The 17,843-nt window shown below is 40.4% G+C and overlaps 2 protein-coding genes across 2 annotated transcripts; one reads left to right on the top strand and one right to left on the bottom strand.

The window, feature by feature from the left end:
- Nucleotides 1-345: 345 nt before the first annotated feature.
- Nucleotides 346-5,991, bottom strand: tmem151ba (transmembrane protein 151Ba). Its single transcript, XM_030772761.1, has 2 exons — nt 5,908-5,991; nt 346-1,803 (listed from the first exon to the last, which is right to left on the bottom strand). Exons 1-2 carry the CDS (start codon nt 5,989-5,991, stop codon nt 346-348), a joined length of 1,542 nt encoding a protein of 513 aa, XP_030628621.1.
- A 3,547-nt stretch (nt 5,992-9,538) lies between these two features.
- On the top strand, nt 9,539-17,751 carry nfkbie (nuclear factor of kappa light polypeptide gene enhancer in B-cells inhibitor, epsilon). The gene is made up of 6 exons (XM_030771393.1): nt 9,539-10,153; nt 13,873-13,975; nt 15,314-15,524; nt 15,958-16,046; nt 16,699-16,947; nt 17,196-17,751. Exons 1-6 carry the CDS (start codon nt 9,810-9,812, stop codon nt 17,259-17,261), a joined length of 1,062 nt encoding a protein of 353 aa, XP_030627253.1. The 5' UTR covers nt 9,539-9,809; the 3' UTR covers nt 17,262-17,751.
- The last annotated feature ends 92 nt before the right edge of the window (nt 17,752-17,843 follow it).

Here is a 17,843-nt window from a genome sequence, read left to right as displayed (position 1 = left end):
TGGCTGGAAAACAAAAGTCAGTAATTTAGAATACATCTCCAAAAGAGGTGAGTATTCGTTTACCAGATTGAGCCCATGGTATACATTCCTTATTGAGTATCTGCTGAATGTCCATGTTTCCAATTTAAAGAAGTCCATTATGTTATCCACAAATTCACTCCAGGGAGATTATTCAGTCAGTTTTTGCTTGCAACTGATTAAACTTTGAATTTTGAACAGAGATAGATTCCCATTCGTCAGCTCTCTTTATATAATCAGTTTAATTGCTGAGCAAAGCAGCGCACAAGCCGCCTCTTCAGGACTGAATCTGTATCCCTGGTATGCAGAGCTTGCGAAAGGTTTGGGTCATAAGGACGTCTCCACGCAGGAGCCGTTGCGGTGAAGTGAACGGTGGTCGTGGTTGAGGCAGCCCTCGTTGCGATGCACAATCAGCACTGGGAAGTACAGAGCGTCCTGGTAGGTCGGAGGGGAGGGTGGGCTGTCTTCAGGTGCCAGGGGGCCTGCCAGGCAGTGCGTGCTCTCAGTGGGGCAACTGGGCTCGTTCAGACTGCCGCTGTGACTCCTCCACAGGCAGCTGCGACGTGAGCCATAGAGACGGCCCAGCGAGAAGCGGCTGGAGCTGAAGGGCATGCGTGGACTGCTGCTGTTGCAGATGCTGAGGGCACTGCGAGAGAAGATTGACGAGCTGCTGATGGCGCGGTGACAACGCTCGCAGTTCTGCCGGTAACCTCCAAAACCAGCTCCTCCGCCGCACGGCGAATAGGTCCCAGACCCCGAAAGCTGCGCCAAGTCCATCAGCACCGCTTCTGAGTAGCTAGGCACCAGCTGCTGGTTGGAACGGATGTGCCACTCTAGCTCAGTGCTATCGATAGTGTTAACCCGCGGGATGCGGTGGCAATAGGGGCGCTCGTCCATGGGGGTGACGGGCACGTAGTCAAACCCAAACAGCTTTTCCACATGGTAGTGAACATACGCCGTATGGTACTCTGTCAACACCCGCAGGGGCCATGAGAATGTGAGCACTGCTGCCACCCAAAAGACACAGTTAGAGGCGTACCATGGGAGTTGGTCTGGGTTTGAGAGGGCCATCATGTACTCTTTAAAGTCCACGTTCTTCAGGTGCATGCCCTCGCGAGCTTCCATGTAGTCATCCAGGCCCTCGTTGTCTGTGAAGAACCTTGCTCGTTGAGTAAGGTAGGAATTTTCAGACTCCACGTTGGCGAAACTAAAACACTTTGTGAAGCGTAACTTCGTGATGGGGAAACTCTCAAGGCCCAGCAGGCGCTTGGAGATGTCCTTCACGCCACAGTTGCCGTAATCAAACTCAGCCTCAGCCACATGGGTGTTAACCCTTTCGTGATACACCTGCGTGGTGGTGTAGGCGTCACCGTTACGGTATCGCGTAACCTGCCGCGTGCGCCGCACGTAGTGGTAGCTGATGGCCTTCCACCAGATGCAAGGGGTGGCCTGCTGCATGCGTTGCACCCTCTCTGCCACACTGTCCACATCCACTTTGTACTGGAGCTCATTGCGAATGTAACAATGCCAGCATTCCACCAAGTAGACAACATAGAGCATGATAAGGAAAGCAAGGGGGATGTAGATGTACCCGTTGGAACAGGGGCTCTCGTGATAGGACATCCTCCCTTTGTAGGCATTGTCGAAAGTCAGGCGTGTCACTTTGGTGACATGACACCAAATCATTGCAACCACACAGCCATACATAAGCAGGGACAGGAGGAGGCATTTCCAGTGAGACTCACGACACAGAGACTTGCTCAGGGACTGTTTCAGAGGCCGCTGCTATAAGAGGGAAAAAGAAGGGGGGGGGGGGGGGGGGTTTACATGTATAAGATGATGTATACGATGGTCTTCCTTCTGCATTTATCCCACTATCCACCCACAACTCTATTTACACGTAGTTTTTCTCTCAACTTTGACATGCAAATAATAAAAAACACACACACACAGTCATGTAAATATTGACTATTGAATGTCATACTGGCTAATAATCTGTCATCTGTTGTATTGTTCAGTGTACTACACATTTATGAAATTTTATCTCATAGTGATGCCAAATATATTTCAGTAGGAGGAAAGAAATAGGCTACTTGTATTACTGTGAAATGTTTATTAATGTTATAGTGCATGCAGTTCCTGGAACGTTACTGATATTGTTTGTACTTATTTAAAAGCAAAAGAGCACAATGTTTTCTTCCTTGAACGCATTTACATAATATATGAAATATTCAAGGAATAACTCTCTGTTCCGACAGCCTCACTTTGCCTTGCGGAGAAGCGAAAAGCTCCAAGTTCACAGCTTTCCTCGTCATAATGAAACATTTATACAGCCTTTACCGTAAACAATCGTGTTCGTTCTGCTTATTGCAGTTTAATGACTCAGTTTTACTCTGCACGCCCAGATCAAGAGAGAATTCTGTATCTGTTTTTAACAGATAGTGAAGAGTGACTTTTTTTATATAGAAATATATCAAAATAGAGAGAAATGTGCACTGAGACACTCTGCAGTCATAGCCGAGTCATCTGGAAGACACACAGATCTCACCCAAACATCATAAAACAGGTGCCATTTCCTACCAGCCCAGGGCATACATGCCTGCAAGCTAAAATATCAAAGGCTCCTAGTGTCTTTTTGGCAGTCTGCCTAAAGGTTTGGCACTGATTTAGCTGAAAGGATGGCCAGATGGATGGATGGATGAATGGTTAATAGCACTCTGCATTTGGTTATTAGCACATCAGTCACATTACTCAAGCTTTAAATCTTACTTCATCCTCAACACTCTATATTCCACCGTGTAACATGGTAATATTGTACCCAAAAAAATGGCATTATTGGAAATATGCAAGTCTAATACAGGAGAGAATAATGCAGCTGGAAATGCCAATTACTGAGTTAGAACTTGCCTTCCTTCAAATGACAACAGAATTTTTTGTTTTGTGGTTTTTTGTTCTATTATGTTTTAGTTGCTAAGAGACAGAACCCATCATAAATCTGATCCAATTAAATTAAATCATCCAGAATTAAGCAGCCACCTACTAACTTAAATCAAAATTTGACCCCTGGAAACAAATTCACGGACTGTATTGTATTTCAGTCATGGCATTATCTACAGTGATCTCTAAGGACTCTCATTTTCAGCCTGTGACATTCAATATTTCACACATAAAGGCTGTAATTTTGTATTTAGAAATTATTATCCCACTCTTGAGCTCCTCTGTTTGAAACCTCCAATCTTACTGTTTGGTAATGCTTCTTAAACTCAAGACCACATATCGGTGTCATGCTCTTTTCATGCCAGCAAGCAATAAATAATAGATATTTCTTTTCCAGAATGATTCTCCTCTCCACCTGGTCACATGATCCTACGAGCCCCACCCTAACCACTACTCTCCTCTGGAACAGGAAAAAGCTACTAAACAATGAACTGCCTTTTTCTCCCACAGGCACTGAATATAGCTGATATCAAAGAACAGAGAACAGACGAAACCTCTGCAATAATGAAAACACCCATGACTCATGAATTTAAGATTAATTCCTGTTCTCTCCAAGGGTATGAGTCCATGTTCAAATATTTTACCTCACAGCTTTTGACAATAACACTACAGACCATGATTAAGTTGGCTACAAATACATTCAGTTTCCACACAAATTTAGGCTAATCAGACATTATTTAAATAACTGGTTGTACATCATACGTATACTCGTTTTAATCCATTTTTTGATTCAGCAGTTGAATAAGACAATAAAAAAACCCATAGTCGTCCCACTTAGCACTTGTTAACGGCAGAGCTTCAGGCTCAGCTGATTTCGAATCCAAAATTTCATAAATGAATTAGACTACTTGTTCAGTGCCCCTGCTTTTTAAATGGTAAATCTGGTGCTGTGTCATTCTAACAATTGAACTGTTATTTCAAAGAGAAAGTTTCTAAAACATTTCTATGTTTGAGCTTTTTTTTTTTCTTTTTTTTTCCATTATCTAGCGACCATACCGGTACCACCCAGAAAATGATCTATCGTATGGTGGCTATTTCATACATTAAGCACCTCTAAATCAATTCACAGTAATTACGCGAACATTTTTAATGGGGATAAATGGTTATCATAATTGCCTCTGACCTGATGAAGCTTTTAAAATAAGATTGAGAGTCATCAAAGCAATTAATCCCTCATTTAGAGCAGAGAGCTGCTGAATACAAATTTGAAGGAGGAAAAAAATCACTTAAGTAGCAAAACATATGCCTCTTATACAGCCTAACAAGAAACAGATTTATTTTCACAACATAAGCAAAGTCGGTGCTCTAATATTCAAATAACAATAAATCCACATAAAGCTACTAAACAGTTTATTTGTGAAACAGATGAAGCATATGGTCTCTATGGTCGTAGAAGCTCGTATCTCAGAAAACTGTGGTTAAACATAAGTTTCGTTTGTGGTGTGGGCTCTCACTGGCTTGATCAGGTGGTGCTGAGAGGAAAAGAAGGTGTGAGAAAAGCGTCCCCACTTCCTACAGAATATTTTCAAGTTGCGGTATGTTGTCATACACAGAACCAGCACTTTGTGCCTGACTACAACTCTGCTGTGCCTTTCGCTTTGTTTACGGTTAAGGATCATCACTGATTTGATCTCCGCACCTCTGCTTATCTATAGATGTGGTTTCTGCTTCTGAGAAAATTTACAGTATGCCATATCATATTTATGTTTTGCTGGGCCTCTGACTGACTGATTTGGGTTGCACTGGTTTGATGAAACTCAAATACACATGTTGTCAGGATGCTGAATAACCTTTCTTAGAATATTTGATGTGTACGTGTGTTACACAGGATTATGTGAATCTGTGGTACAGCTCAGGTACTCACTAGTTAAATTTGAGAATATTCTGAAGTAGCTGCTCAAAGTTCAACTGGACGTTTTAGCACCTAAGTGCAAAAGACCTACTGACATACTTGAGCTTGTCTCCTTCTATTCACACGTATTTCAGATAACAAATAGCAGCTACACAGTAATCAGTTAATGTTTTGCTTTCACATTTCCAGAAGGCGCTCTTCAAGTGTTGATGTTTTCCTTAAATCTAACAGTGACTGTGTTTTCCATGTTTGTTTTGTTTACGTAGACCTGACAATGTTTTACATACCTCAGGCCCAGATAAAAACTCTTAATGAACAATCTCATTTAATCTTGCACAGCTTTAAGAAACGTTACATTTTTTTTTTTTAAAAAACGTGAATGTGAAGTGAGGCTTCCTGAGAAAAGTTTCCGATTTTCACATTAAACTGAGTTTGTCAGTGTGATACAGAGCTAGCATGGTTAGAAAGGTTCGTGCTCAAACGAACACACAAGCCGATAAGCATTTCAGTGAAGTGCCACAGATCTTCACTGAAAAATATTACCACATTGCAATGCCATTATTCTGTGATGGGGTCTCTGTCGCATATAGGATGCTGTCAATCAATTTGATACCCACCAGAGAAGTGGCATTTAAAGAGGATGCATGTCATGAGCTTGAGGGGAGACATAACCAAGCTGAGACACGCGCCAGCGCGCACTCTCACCGCCTCCCCCGAGGACACAAATATAAACACACACACGCAAGCACACACACAGTCTGCAATTAGCTAGTCAGTCACATCAGTCAAATATGCAAACTTAATAACAAAAGCACTGGGCTGCTATTCAAAGTACTGTTCAATTGTTTCGATCATATATTAATAAACGCTACGTTACCTGATCAGATAAATAGTCTGCTGTGGGGCTTTATTTCAAATTACATATCATAATAGTGCACTCATCCCATTTTGCTTGTTTAATAAGTTTATTTATTATAATGCGGAACATCTAGGAGTACCGTGTGGGTAAGACATCATAAAGCTTCATGGTCTCTACTTACCTCCTCGCGGGGACTCTCAGCTTCGTCCTCAGGAACAGCGGTGGTGCTGCTCTCACTGGCTGTCGTGGCCGATGCCGGGGACATGTTGATGCTGACAATGAAATCGGGGCATGGATCACCTCATGAATACGGAGCTCTAAATCACAACATATCAGTAACCCTCCATACATAATCTACAACAACCTTAACGGGATAAACTGTGAATTACCCCTAGGAGTATCCCATAGCTTCGGTTTCAAAATCTCTTCTCTATTAGGAATCCAGTAAGACTGTGCCGGGAATCCAAAGCCTATGTGTGCGATTTACAGCCATCCCTGAGGTTTCTGTGGATTGGCTATCCATCCTTACGCAAAGGCCGGGGTAAAAACATCAGAAAACGAAAAACAGGCGCACGCAAACGGTTTCGTTTTGATGTAAATGAACAAGAAAAAATGCACCACGAATTGAAGTCAGCCTGAAACTAAAGATGGGAAAAGACAATTCCTGCTACACATGTAACTAATGGACAAAAGATGAACAGTTAACGAGTGCACGTGCACGGTCCGTGACGATGCTGGAGGAATAGCAATGAGGTGCAGTCAGTGGTTAGGTAAACGACGCTGCGGCGTGCAGTGCCACCAGGATTCTTTCCAGGTAAACGGAGACTAGGCGAGAAGAGCAGTAAGAAAAGAGATACTGTCACTGTTTTCCTGTCCCGCTCATATATGCTGGGAGGGGTATATGACCTTGTCTGTGTGTGCTGTGGTTTATTCCCATCTGATTCACTGGCATACATGTATATGCTAATAAAGGTTAGGTGTATGGAGGATTGGTAAAACCCATGAATATTAATAACATTTCAGAGACGGCGTTCACCGGTTAAATTCCTGCATCAGAAACCGTTCAGGGCAGATCTTAAGTAGACACGGTCTACTGTACATTTGTCATTCACATCTGTCATTTATTTAGCTTACTTCTTTACTCATCTCAGTACCAGCTCCCGCTCATACAGGTCTGAGAGTTCTAAAAAGATTAGGCCATATTGAAATAGTTTTAAATGATGTGTCATAATAGGGGGAAACACATAATACAATGGGTGTGTCATTTTATCAGACACCAAGACGAATATTCAGTATTACAGACAATTCTAATAGCAACCTTTTTCTATTTAAAGGTTCCAAGAATACACATTAACATTAGGCCACCTTGTAGCCATTATTAAAATGTAGGATAAAAAAATCAAGACAAAAAACATTTTTGCATGTTAAGTTAATAAGATTGTATAAAAATTGACATTTCTTTTTCACTTTTGAGTGAAATGTTGATCAATCAACTTTCAGGAGACACAAAGATTTTTCTTTTTTAAAATGGCAACTGATTCCACAAACAAAAAGGAAAGAAAAGAAAAGAAAAGAAAAGAAATGAAAAGAAAAGAAAAGGATAAATCGCTTCTAATTAACATGGTCAGTTTAACAACTGTAGCCATGATATGTTGTTTGGCATGCCTACGAACAATTAGGCATGTGTTTAAAGGAACCTCATGTGTGATGTGAAACATGGCCCATGGGTCTATTCTTCTGGCATTGTTTTGCATTAGTTACATAATTTAAACCAAAGTTTATGGAAGAGTTTCTCAGCAACAGCTTCCTTATTGCCATTTTATGCTTCCGGCCATTGTAGAGCTTCAGCCTGAAATTTGCTGAACCACCCATATATTTTTTTGTTCCCATGTCATCCTGTAGTAGATTTCTGTAGTATTTAGGGAATGTATACATTTTTCTCTTTTTCAGCTGCTGACCTGACCATTTTCCAAGAGATAACCTGGGCAACTCTTTTTTCATTCTGTGTATTCCCGTGTTTAAACTCTTTTGCTTGTTGATTGATTTAAATGGATTGTGCGGTTATATGTCTTGTTACTGGTGTATTTTAAATTTCCACCCATTGTTGTTGAAGATAGAGCCCACTGAACGTCACTGTTCATGCCCATGACAAATTGTTGCAGCTGAGCTGATCAAGCTTTCCTCTGACAAACTGAGAATAGTCATATTATCAAGACATTTTAGTTGGGGTTTTTGATTTTTCTGACAAAATTGATTTTTCTAACAGAAACACTCAGAGGGACAGTGTTATTACTCAGACTCCAACTCATCGCGTGAGAAGACAGTCGTCAAGGTGCACTTTATGGAGATGTAACTCCACTGAGTGGTCGCTTGAGATATTACAAGCGGTTGTCTTTGTACCTCTCAGAGGAACTTGCAAGGCTCCTCAGGGTTAAAATGAATCTTGTCACTGAGGGATCCACTTGCTGAACACCAAGTAATGTAGAATTATAATTGCCATAGAAACATTACCAAAAAATTTCCAAGACGCATTTCAGTATTTCAAACATTTTTTTTTTAAAGAGTAGGTCAGCAGAAAACTTATTTAATAAAACATTTGTTAAGTGAGGGTCCAAACTGTCACTGGTCAAGTTCAGTTATTAATTATATGTTTCTGGTACTGTGTAAGTGCTGGATGAAGTGATCACATGTTCAACAGCTGAGCCTTGTAAAATGAAATTTATTTAGAATACTGGGGTAGTGACAGTGTGTAGTAGTCTTGGATGCCCCGAAATGTGCTCTGTCACTTGGAAATCTGTGACTCAGGGATATAGTTCAGTTCTATGGATCCCGCGTTGTCAGTTTTAAAGCTCTTTGTCATAAGTCTAATAAGCAGAGTGATGGAGATCCACACTGCAGGTTGTTCAAAATCCCTGTCCATCAAGCTCCAGACAGCTACTAGCCAGGGCTTTTAACTGGCAGAAAAAGCTTAAGCATTTTGGGAAACTAGGGCGCCACGGGAACTTTTGTGATTAGTGAACTTACATGCACGCCACTGGTGCTATAGAATAGCGTATTTGTACTTTACTCAATTACAAATGTTTCTGCTGACATGCACCCTTATTTCACTTTATTTTCAAAGATTCAAAGTCATTTTCCAGAGAGTTATGTTCACGTTTCCTCGAGTATGGCTGTTGGGTACTGTATGAAATGTTGCGGACAGCTGTGCACTCATGGGCAATTGTCAGCATTACGAATAATAATTTATGTCTCTAAGTTGATTCCTATACATGATATATTACAGCACTATATAGCAGCACTAGTTGCATTGTTACTGTAGAATAGTTACCTCAGCCTATGTTGTTTCTAGTTAACATTCTGCCATGTGTCACAAACGTGGTAATAAAATATTAATCTGTTATTATAATAGCCTGTAATGGCATTTTATTGTAATATCATTTGTTTCTTTCCTTTTTTCCTTTTCCTTCTATTTCAGATTTCACTGTCTCACTGAAAAACAGTCATACAAACGCACACACTTCATAATTTTGTAAATCCATCATCTTAGGTCCAATACTGCCTGTTCATTGTATCCTAACTGATACACCAAGGCGAACACTGCTTCTCCTACTGAGTTCTTCATTTGGGGTTAAGTCCCCATCAGGTACTTTATATCACGCTACACGCCACTCCCTGTGGGGAATTCCCACAGCTGACAAAAACAGACTAACAAACGCTCGGAGAGCGCCCCATGTGAGACGTTTTTGCTCCGCCCTCAGACTGGCTGTATAGTTTTGCTAAGCAATTGATCATTTTACATCCAGTCCGATGCATACCACAGATGGTGAAGAAAGTCGGTAACCGCTGATGCCCGGATTGTCTTTAGTTCGGTTGTGTTTCTCCAAAATATAGTCTGTCGTAGTTGAAAACATATCTTGAGAGATAAGTTTATGTAGCTTGTGGGAAAAGAGAAGCAATCGGGGGCATGAAACAAGACTCATGTGTTTGCTTTCACAAAGGAACGGTAATTTTCAGGTGACTCGAAAGGGAGAGACATTCTTCAAGCTACAGGTATAGTTTCAGCAAGCCTTTTCGGGGTTAAACATGGCGAGTGACGGTGGGCAGAAGGGTAAAATTGACTTCTCGGAGGAAAATCGGACCGATTCTGGAATTGAATCGATTAAATCTTTACCTAAAGACGATCAATACGCAAAGACAATTTACGACTCTGTAACGTCCAATACAGACGCAAAGGACAAACTTGACAGTGTCACAGAGGAGCGGGTGGACTCTGCTTATGCGTCCTCGTCACTCACAGTTGAAAGTTTGGAAGACTATCTTAAGGTCTGCCGAATAACGAGCGGCCAAAGCGGGGAGAACACAGAGACAAGTAAATCCATTGAAGAGGAAGTAAATCTGCTCTCAACCATCACAGAGGACGGAGACACGTAAGCTTCTTTTTCATCTTTGTGTGGTGGATCTGTTTTGTAATTTCTGTCACCAGGTATTTTAATTTAGCTTTTATAAATAGGCTACATGGCACGTTCCTCGCTTCCGTTGTCATATAACAGTGTTATACACCGGCTAGATAGTCTCGAAGAGTGTAAAATGCAACTTTTCGATGAATGGTTGTTGAAATATAACATATGCTATAAACAAGTTTTTTAGTACGACAGGCAAGAACTTTCTGAAAGTTTACTGTCCCGGGAGTCTTGTGCATATATGTATGTGGTGGGCTACGTTATAACTGAGAATAACGTCAAAATGAGTGCCAACGATGTGTTACAATCTCTTTGCGACTCGATGCGCACGCAGTTGGTCGAAACTCGAGTGTAATTTACAAGTTGTTTCCTGGCGGAGTGTCACTTTCACAACTCCTTGGGAACCCCCAGTCATTCCACTAATTTGTTCCATAGGTCAGCGAGTCATAACCCTATTACGGGTTTGCAGGACTATCAGGGGGTTCCCATGGATGGGGTCTAGAACCACTGTCTGAACCCCCTTGCTTTACAGACTTGCATATCTAATGTTTGTAACTGTTTAGAGCTTACAAATATGGCGGGAACCTTGCTTAGCAGACGTTTTTTAAAGGGCGAAGGGTCATTTTTTAATATTTCTTAGGCCTATGTTACCGACAGGAACTCAGATACTGTCTATGCACATACAGGAGCCTTTGTCGCTTTATTACAAACGTGAGCGTTTAAATTACAATAGATAAGATAAATACTTTTTACATTTTTTTTATTCCTGTAGGCAGGAAGACTTTTTAGAAGGCTCAAGCAACAGCGTTTGGGGTCTGAATAGAACATGGGTACTGATACTGGGTACTGGGTGTCTGATATCGTTTGAATTAAGCATTCAAAGGCGCGAGTTGTAACCTTATCAAAATAACCTTTTCTCCTCTGATCTTTACAGTTTTAACTCTTAGCTTTTGATTTGAACACTAGCATGTTTGTATAAAACACAGACATAGTGTGATTTGAAATTGCATATAATTTGGGGGATTGGTTATAAGCACGAATGCACTGCAGTGTCCACTTGTACTTTAGGAACACAAGAGCATTCAGACCACTGAGAGACTGACTCAATCGTTTCAGTCATGATTGAAATACATTTGTTCACTTATGTGCATGGGTTGTGTCACACAGCTTATCATGTATGTAAAGCTTAATTCGTACCAGCTACGAGAGCAGTGTAGAAGGCAACATGCTTGTATATGGAGGAGATACAATGCACAAGGAAGACTGTGCTTACTTGGGATTTTACCTGGCACTGTGACTGGAGGCTAAAATTACACCTTACATCAACAGATTGTTGTCTTTGACATCATGCCTGGTTGGATGAGTGGTTGTCTGTGTCTGTTTCTAACTCCAAGTGAGTTACTATATTTACACATTACAGCTCACAGTAAATTTGCATGGGATTTTGGTTTGAACTTGTTCAACAGCAGTAACTGTGGCTTTAATTACATTAATGTGTGTGGACCTGCCTGGTACACATTAAATGTGAACTGTGTAAGGTGTAAAAAAAAATCTTGCAAGTATTTCAACAGGATGTTTTAAAACATTTCATTTATGTCACAAACTTTCAAAGATTGTATTATTGCCTCAAGGAAACTGGATGTTTTGACTTATTAAATGGACCATAGTGAAGGATCTTTTTGGTTATATAATTTAGGCGGTTGGAGAACTAGTCTGTATGGCGCCTCTCTGTGAGAAAGCAGAAGTGTGCACATCAGCAATGGAATTCCCCATGTTCAGTCAGAAACAAGTTCTGATACTTCTCCTTGACTTATATACATGTTTATAAAAAAGGTTTTTGATGAGTTAAATACAAACAATTGCATTTTGAAAATGCATAGAAGATAAACTAAAAGCTTTTACATACAGAAAAATGTAGAAAATGCATCATTCATTGAAACACACACTGCAAGTTTTTAATGTACACGCTTACATCCATATAAATAACCATCACAACAATGCGTGTTTATGCCGTAACACACTTTCTCAAGTGTACACACATTTGAACAGTTACCCGTCTGGCTCACCCTCTACTTTCATGTGTGTTTTATCTTAATTTTTTTTTTCTGTTTTTGATGGATTCAGAGATAGTTTGCAGATCAAGGGTTTTCATTCAGTAGTGAATCAGTGTAACCATGATTAGAATTAAAAGTTTCTATTGTCTTTACACTGTGTGACCTCCTTTCATTTTCGTCATCTTAGTCTTTGTCATGAGGAAGCATTATTAAACTTTCCCTTAATATCCCCAGTAAAAAGCACCTATGATGGTAGCAGTACGCAGCACAAATTCCCCATTAAGTCAATGCTATCTCTTTTTACTGCAGGAGTTGGAGTATCATTCAAAAAGATTTTCATTCAAGATTTCCTTTTTCACAAGAATGGTTCAGATTATGACATGGGCATGGAAGAACACTGTTTAGCAATACAGGATTAAAAAATAAAATTCATTTGTGAGTAGATACACATCAGTGATGCCAGTGCATCTCAGAAACTGTAAAAAAGTTTTTTTTAATCGCAGAACAATTTGATGTTGTTTATCTAAAGCTGAGAGTCTGAGAACACATTGAGACTTGGTGTAGAATTGCTTCCTTCTGCTTTACAGTAATCTTTATTCAACAGCAGGTCCTTACATGCCGGGAAAAGAGACAAGACAGGTGACATCTCAAAACATGCAGAATCTCAAAGTTTAGACACGTTAGAGAGCAAAGAAGCTTTGCAAAGAACTGCATGTGCAATTTGTGTAGCATATCTATCATATTAGTTTTTAGTGCTTTAGTTCTCGTTGCAGCTGCATTGAATCTTCAAAAGACAGTTGGGTGTGTGGGTGGATTGAGTAGGTGTTCTGTCTTTTTCTTTTTTTTTTCTTTTCATAACACTCTATTATTAGGTCAGCTAAATGTAGCTTCCCCATATGAAAATGAAGCATGGGTTGTAAAGATGCTGTAGTCTCCAGTATGTTCCCATTCTTTGTGAGGCTTTCCCAGAGTAGCCTATATTTTTTCTGCTTATTCATCTCCATGTAAACACATAGCAAAAGCATTACTGCAAACACTGATAAGCACATTTATCAAGATGATATGTATGTGTATATATATATATATATATATATATATATACACACACACACACACACACACACACACACGCACGCACGCACGCACGCACACACACATGCACTTTTCATGGAATTAATAGAAATGTTCTTAAAAATGTGACAGTGCTCTGTTCCCTGTATTTTTCTAAAAGCCTGTTTTAACTTCCTTCTTGATTTTCCATCAAAGTTGTTGTTTAAATGAACCATGACACTCCTTGTCCACTCTGATGGCAGTAAGCACATCAGGGTTCCGTTTTTCAGGAAATGGAAGAGCTATAGCTGTGAACAAAGTACTATCTGTATAAAAGTTCCAGCGTTGCGCAATGTTTCAACCACTGTGCCTTTTACTCTACCACTCTGTGCATGCTGCAGCATTTTGTGAGGGTGGTTTTTTTTCCTCGTAATCAGCTACATGTTATTGGAAGTTTATACATGCTTTCCTCTATTTTTTAGTGTTTGCCATTGTCCTCCTACCAGTATTTGACTTTCAAAGCTTAAACTCACCTGTGGTAATATAATAACCCAATTTTTTTTTCTTCTTGTTATCATGCAGAATTCTTCACCTTGCCATAATTCATGAAGAGACAGACTTTTCACGCCAGTTAATACAACTGTTTCCCAAAGATGTCCTGGATATTCAAAACAACTTGTATCAGGTAAGTGTACACGCTAACGGATTACATACAACATCCGTTCTCACCCACACGTCCCCTCAGACCATCCCCTGTGTGGTTTTGGCAATATGTTCTTTGATTGAAAAGAGTAAACTCCCACTACAAATTATCATTAGAAAAACAAGAGTTATGTCTAAGGTCTCAAAATACCAGCTGGAAACAATGGTTTATTTTGTTGTAACGGATACAAAGGGAGTTTCTCAATGTTCTTCCTGCTGTAATTGGCACCTATGTTTAGAAAGGACGATGAAACTCTGAAGTTGTGCAAGTCACCAGGAAGCATGGCTCTAACAAGGAAGTTATAAGATGGGGAGACCTAGAAGTACAAATTAAACAACTGCATTTCCTAGACCCATGATTTGCTATGTCAGAGTTACTTTGTTACCAGTTTTGCCATATCAGAGTCACGTTGGTACAGTTTGACTCTTTAGGACACTAATTAATGCGTTAAGATTAAAAGGTTTAAACCTGCACTGCCTCTTCAGATATTTAGCATTGCCAGAAAAGCAGACAAGTGAAACTGGTCAAACTAATGCTTCCTTATGGTAACTGAAACGGAAATTTTTTGTGCTCCTTCCTTGGAAAAAATATTGTAGAAATAGTTTAGTTACTACGTTAATTGAATTGTGACTTTTAGGTGCTTTTATTTAGCTTGTCTCAGAGTTTCTCATCACTGTAGCCATCTGTTGCATGTTCATAGAGGCCCTGTCTCCCTTGGGCTAAGCCAACTGCTGCTAAAGATAGTTTGCAAAAGTTGAAAGGGTAGAACTGATGTAGTCAGCATTCAGAGCTGTGAGTCACGGAAACATTGCTCTCTCTGCAGAGGTTACCAAAAGCCACGTAAATAAGCCAGACTTTTTTTATTAGTCACTAATTTCCTTTTGACACAGTCAATATGTGCACTCCGATATTGAGTAAGCCGTGCATTGTACCCTCTCACTGGAACTTATCGAGTCTTTTTTTGAATATCCTGTTTCTTAATGTGTTCCACATAGTATGTAAGAAATGCAGCCAAGATGGTTTGGTGTATGGCGAGACTTTGATTAATTTAAGATTAGGTTATGTCACCTACTGCTGTCAGTGCTGTGGATCCACCCAAGCTTTGGAGGACACATTCTGTAAACCACCAAGTCTTCGCTTAAGAAGCTAAAAAAAATGACTTGTTTCAAGTGTCAGAGATATAGCTTTCAAGCAAACATGCCATCATTGAAATTCTTATTTTTAATTTGATGATCTATCTCTGCAGCGGTCTCATTGCCTTAGTTATCAATCAGCACATATATTCTCAGAGACTAAAGCGCCCTTTGGCTTCCATTATAGGCGCCATTACATCTGGCCACCTACCTGAACCAGCCGTCAGTGGTACAAGACTTAATGAAGAAGGGGGCTTGCTTAGAGCTCCAGGACCAAGATGGGAACACGCCCCTCCATGTAGCCTGTGAACAGGGTCGGGGAGAGTGTGCCAGTGAGATGATTCATGAGGTCTCATCAAGCAAACTGGCTCATGTGCTTGAAATGCAGAATTGGCGAGGTAGGAAATGGTCGGGGGGGCGGGGCGGGGGGCAGGGGGCGGGGGGGGGGGGGGGGGGGTGGGTTTGACAGCTGTTGTTGTATTAGAATCATCAGCAAAGGGAATGTGATGTCCATGTGTGATTTCTTTATTTAGTTTTGCTTCCTTCCTGTTTGTCTGTCGGAATTAGGTTTCAAAATATCTACGGCTTCTTGGCTGTGTACCAAAAGCAAACATTACTTGATTACTAGTGCAGGGCAAATTATTTCCCTTTTGCAGGATTGTACGTTTTTAGTGCAGTTCTGTGGTATTTACACATCTTGTCACTCATTTGAAGCTCTGAACCAGGAAACCCTTTTTCTTTGACAATTTTAGCGACTCAGTTTAAGGTGAATTTTCCTTGATCTCCGAGCATTCAAGGTTTGTTTTTGAAACAGAATGTCTTTCCACACAGGTCTCACTTGCCTTCATATAGCAACACAGCACAGACATCATCGCCTTATGAAGCTTCTCATGAAAAAAGGGGTCAACCTGAATATACAGGTGTGTGTTTATGTCTGTGTGTCTATGTGGGTGTGTAACTTAGAGACATTACATGTCTGTGGACTGTAATGGTGTACCAGTCAGTATTGCTGTTAAATAATTATACTAAACCATTGTTTAAAAAGGGCGGGGGGGGGGGGGGTTCATACTGCTTGCTGCATTTTTTTCAAGCGCAGATTTTGCACTGAGATCCATTTTTTAGGGGCCAAATGTCTATGTGGTGCCATTTTAGTCTGTCAGCTTGGTTTCATTTCTGTTTGTCTGGGAGGAAATGCTCTCTGTAACAGGGGCGACACACGTCACCTGTGGTTTTTCATGGGGCTCCCTTCTTCATACTACTCATCTCTCCTTAGATAAAACTGTATAATTGTTCTTATGGAAATATTGTAGCTAGTAATAGTAATACTCTTACCCAACTGTCTCATCTTGTAGTTTGAAACATGTTTATTTAAAGCAAACTTTTAGAGGTAACATTGTGAATACTGAAACTTACACTGCTTTGAATAAGGAGTCCATTTGTTCTGATTGTCATATTACAGTAGTTGTCGATTTATTTGCGTCGGCTTTACGTTCATGGTTTTACGAGACTCTGACCCACAAAGCCTTGGGAATGTTTCTCACATATTATTAATGTGTTGTACCTATCCATCAGGAGGGTACGAGTGGGAAGACGCCTCTGCATATCGCAGTAGAGATTCACGACACAGCCTCAGTGAATTTGCTGCTAAATAAGGGTGCTAATGTGGACGCAGCCATGTTTAATGGTTGCACAGCTCTCCATCTGGCTGTGGGAAGACAGGACGCCACTATCGCCAACCTGTTGTGCCAGTCCGGAGCCGACAAGATGATCCGAAACATCGAGGATGAGACCGCCCTCGATCTCGCTGACGGCAATGACGACGTAAGGCTTTTTCAAAAGAGTCTCTTTGAAACGTTGCGAGCACAGGTTACAGTTTTTTAGTCGTGTAACCGATCATACATGGACGCTGTGTGTACATGTTATGTAGCCACTTGTATTTACTCTCTAAGTATAGCATGTATAGTTTAGTTCTGAGCATTCTTGTAAATATTATGTTTAATCGTATCGATGCGGCGACTGATATAATAACATAGAAAAAGTGTAACTCCAATCTTTTTCTCATTTTTCAGATCCTCGCGTTGTTTCCCTTCGACGATATTCAGATCATGGGAAGAACTGTCGGTGTAAATTTCTGAATATGGAGGTGAAGAGAAACGTGAACTTTGAGTATTTGGATTTTCTGTCAACTAGCTGTAACTGTTGGGAAAAAAACCCTTTCCTGTCTGTCTTATTTGTCACAAAAGGAGTTCATTATGGATTTGAAGAGGAGGTTAGGCGTCACGGCCTGATTAAGTACAGAATAAGTTCTGAGACATCTCGTGGTGATGACCCACCCTCATGCTTTTCCATTCTTTTGCAACATTTTACAGTCTGCTTCATGACATAATCAAAATGTTTTAGTAGCAACAACATACTCTAAATTGAAGCAGTGTGGTCTGCATATGGTGGTACAACGTGGTCTACTTCAGCTGTGAAAATGGAAAAAAAATATTTTAATAGTAACAAAAATGTAGGCTACAGCTAAGGAAATAAAATATCTGAGTAGTTCGAAAAGAAGTTGTGTAACAAGACTTCTCATTGATTAATATTTCTGTTCATTTTGTTTTGGCTGACTTTTTTGTTTTTTTACATTAGTTTTGCTGTGTATGGAGTGACTAGAATCATATTAACCAGCTCAGCATGCTTAAACATGATACAGCTGTTACACACAATGTCCT

This window comes from Chanos chanos, chromosome 4, assembly GCF_902362185.1.
Source record: "Chanos chanos chromosome 4, fChaCha1.1, whole genome shotgun sequence".
Taxonomy (NCBI): Eukaryota; Metazoa; Chordata; class Actinopteri; order Gonorynchiformes; family Chanidae; genus Chanos; species Chanos chanos.
This window is presented reverse-complemented; position numbering and strand designations above follow the sequence as displayed.

Excerpts from the sequence above, each read along its gene's own strand:
- tmem151ba (XM_030772761.1), bottom strand. The coding sequence starts at position 5,991 with ATGTCCCCGGCATCGGCCACGACAGCCAGTGAGAGCAGCACCACCGCT. Across the intron at positions 1,804-5,907 it reads CTGAGAGTCCCCGCGAGGAG|CAGCGGCCTCTGAAACAGTC; the intron begins GTAAGTAGAGAC and ends TCCCTCTTATAG.
- nfkbie (XM_030771393.1), top strand. The coding sequence starts at position 9,810 with ATGGCGAGTGACGGTGGGCAGAAGGGTAAAATTGACTTCTCGGAGGAA. Across the intron at positions 13,976-15,313 it reads TTCAAAACAACTTGTATCAG|GCGCCATTACATCTGGCCAC; the intron begins GTAAGTGTACAC and ends CTTCCATTATAG. Across the intron at positions 16,047-16,698 it reads GGGTCAACCTGAATATACAG|GAGGGTACGAGTGGGAAGAC; the intron begins GTGTGTGTTTAT and ends CCTATCCATCAG.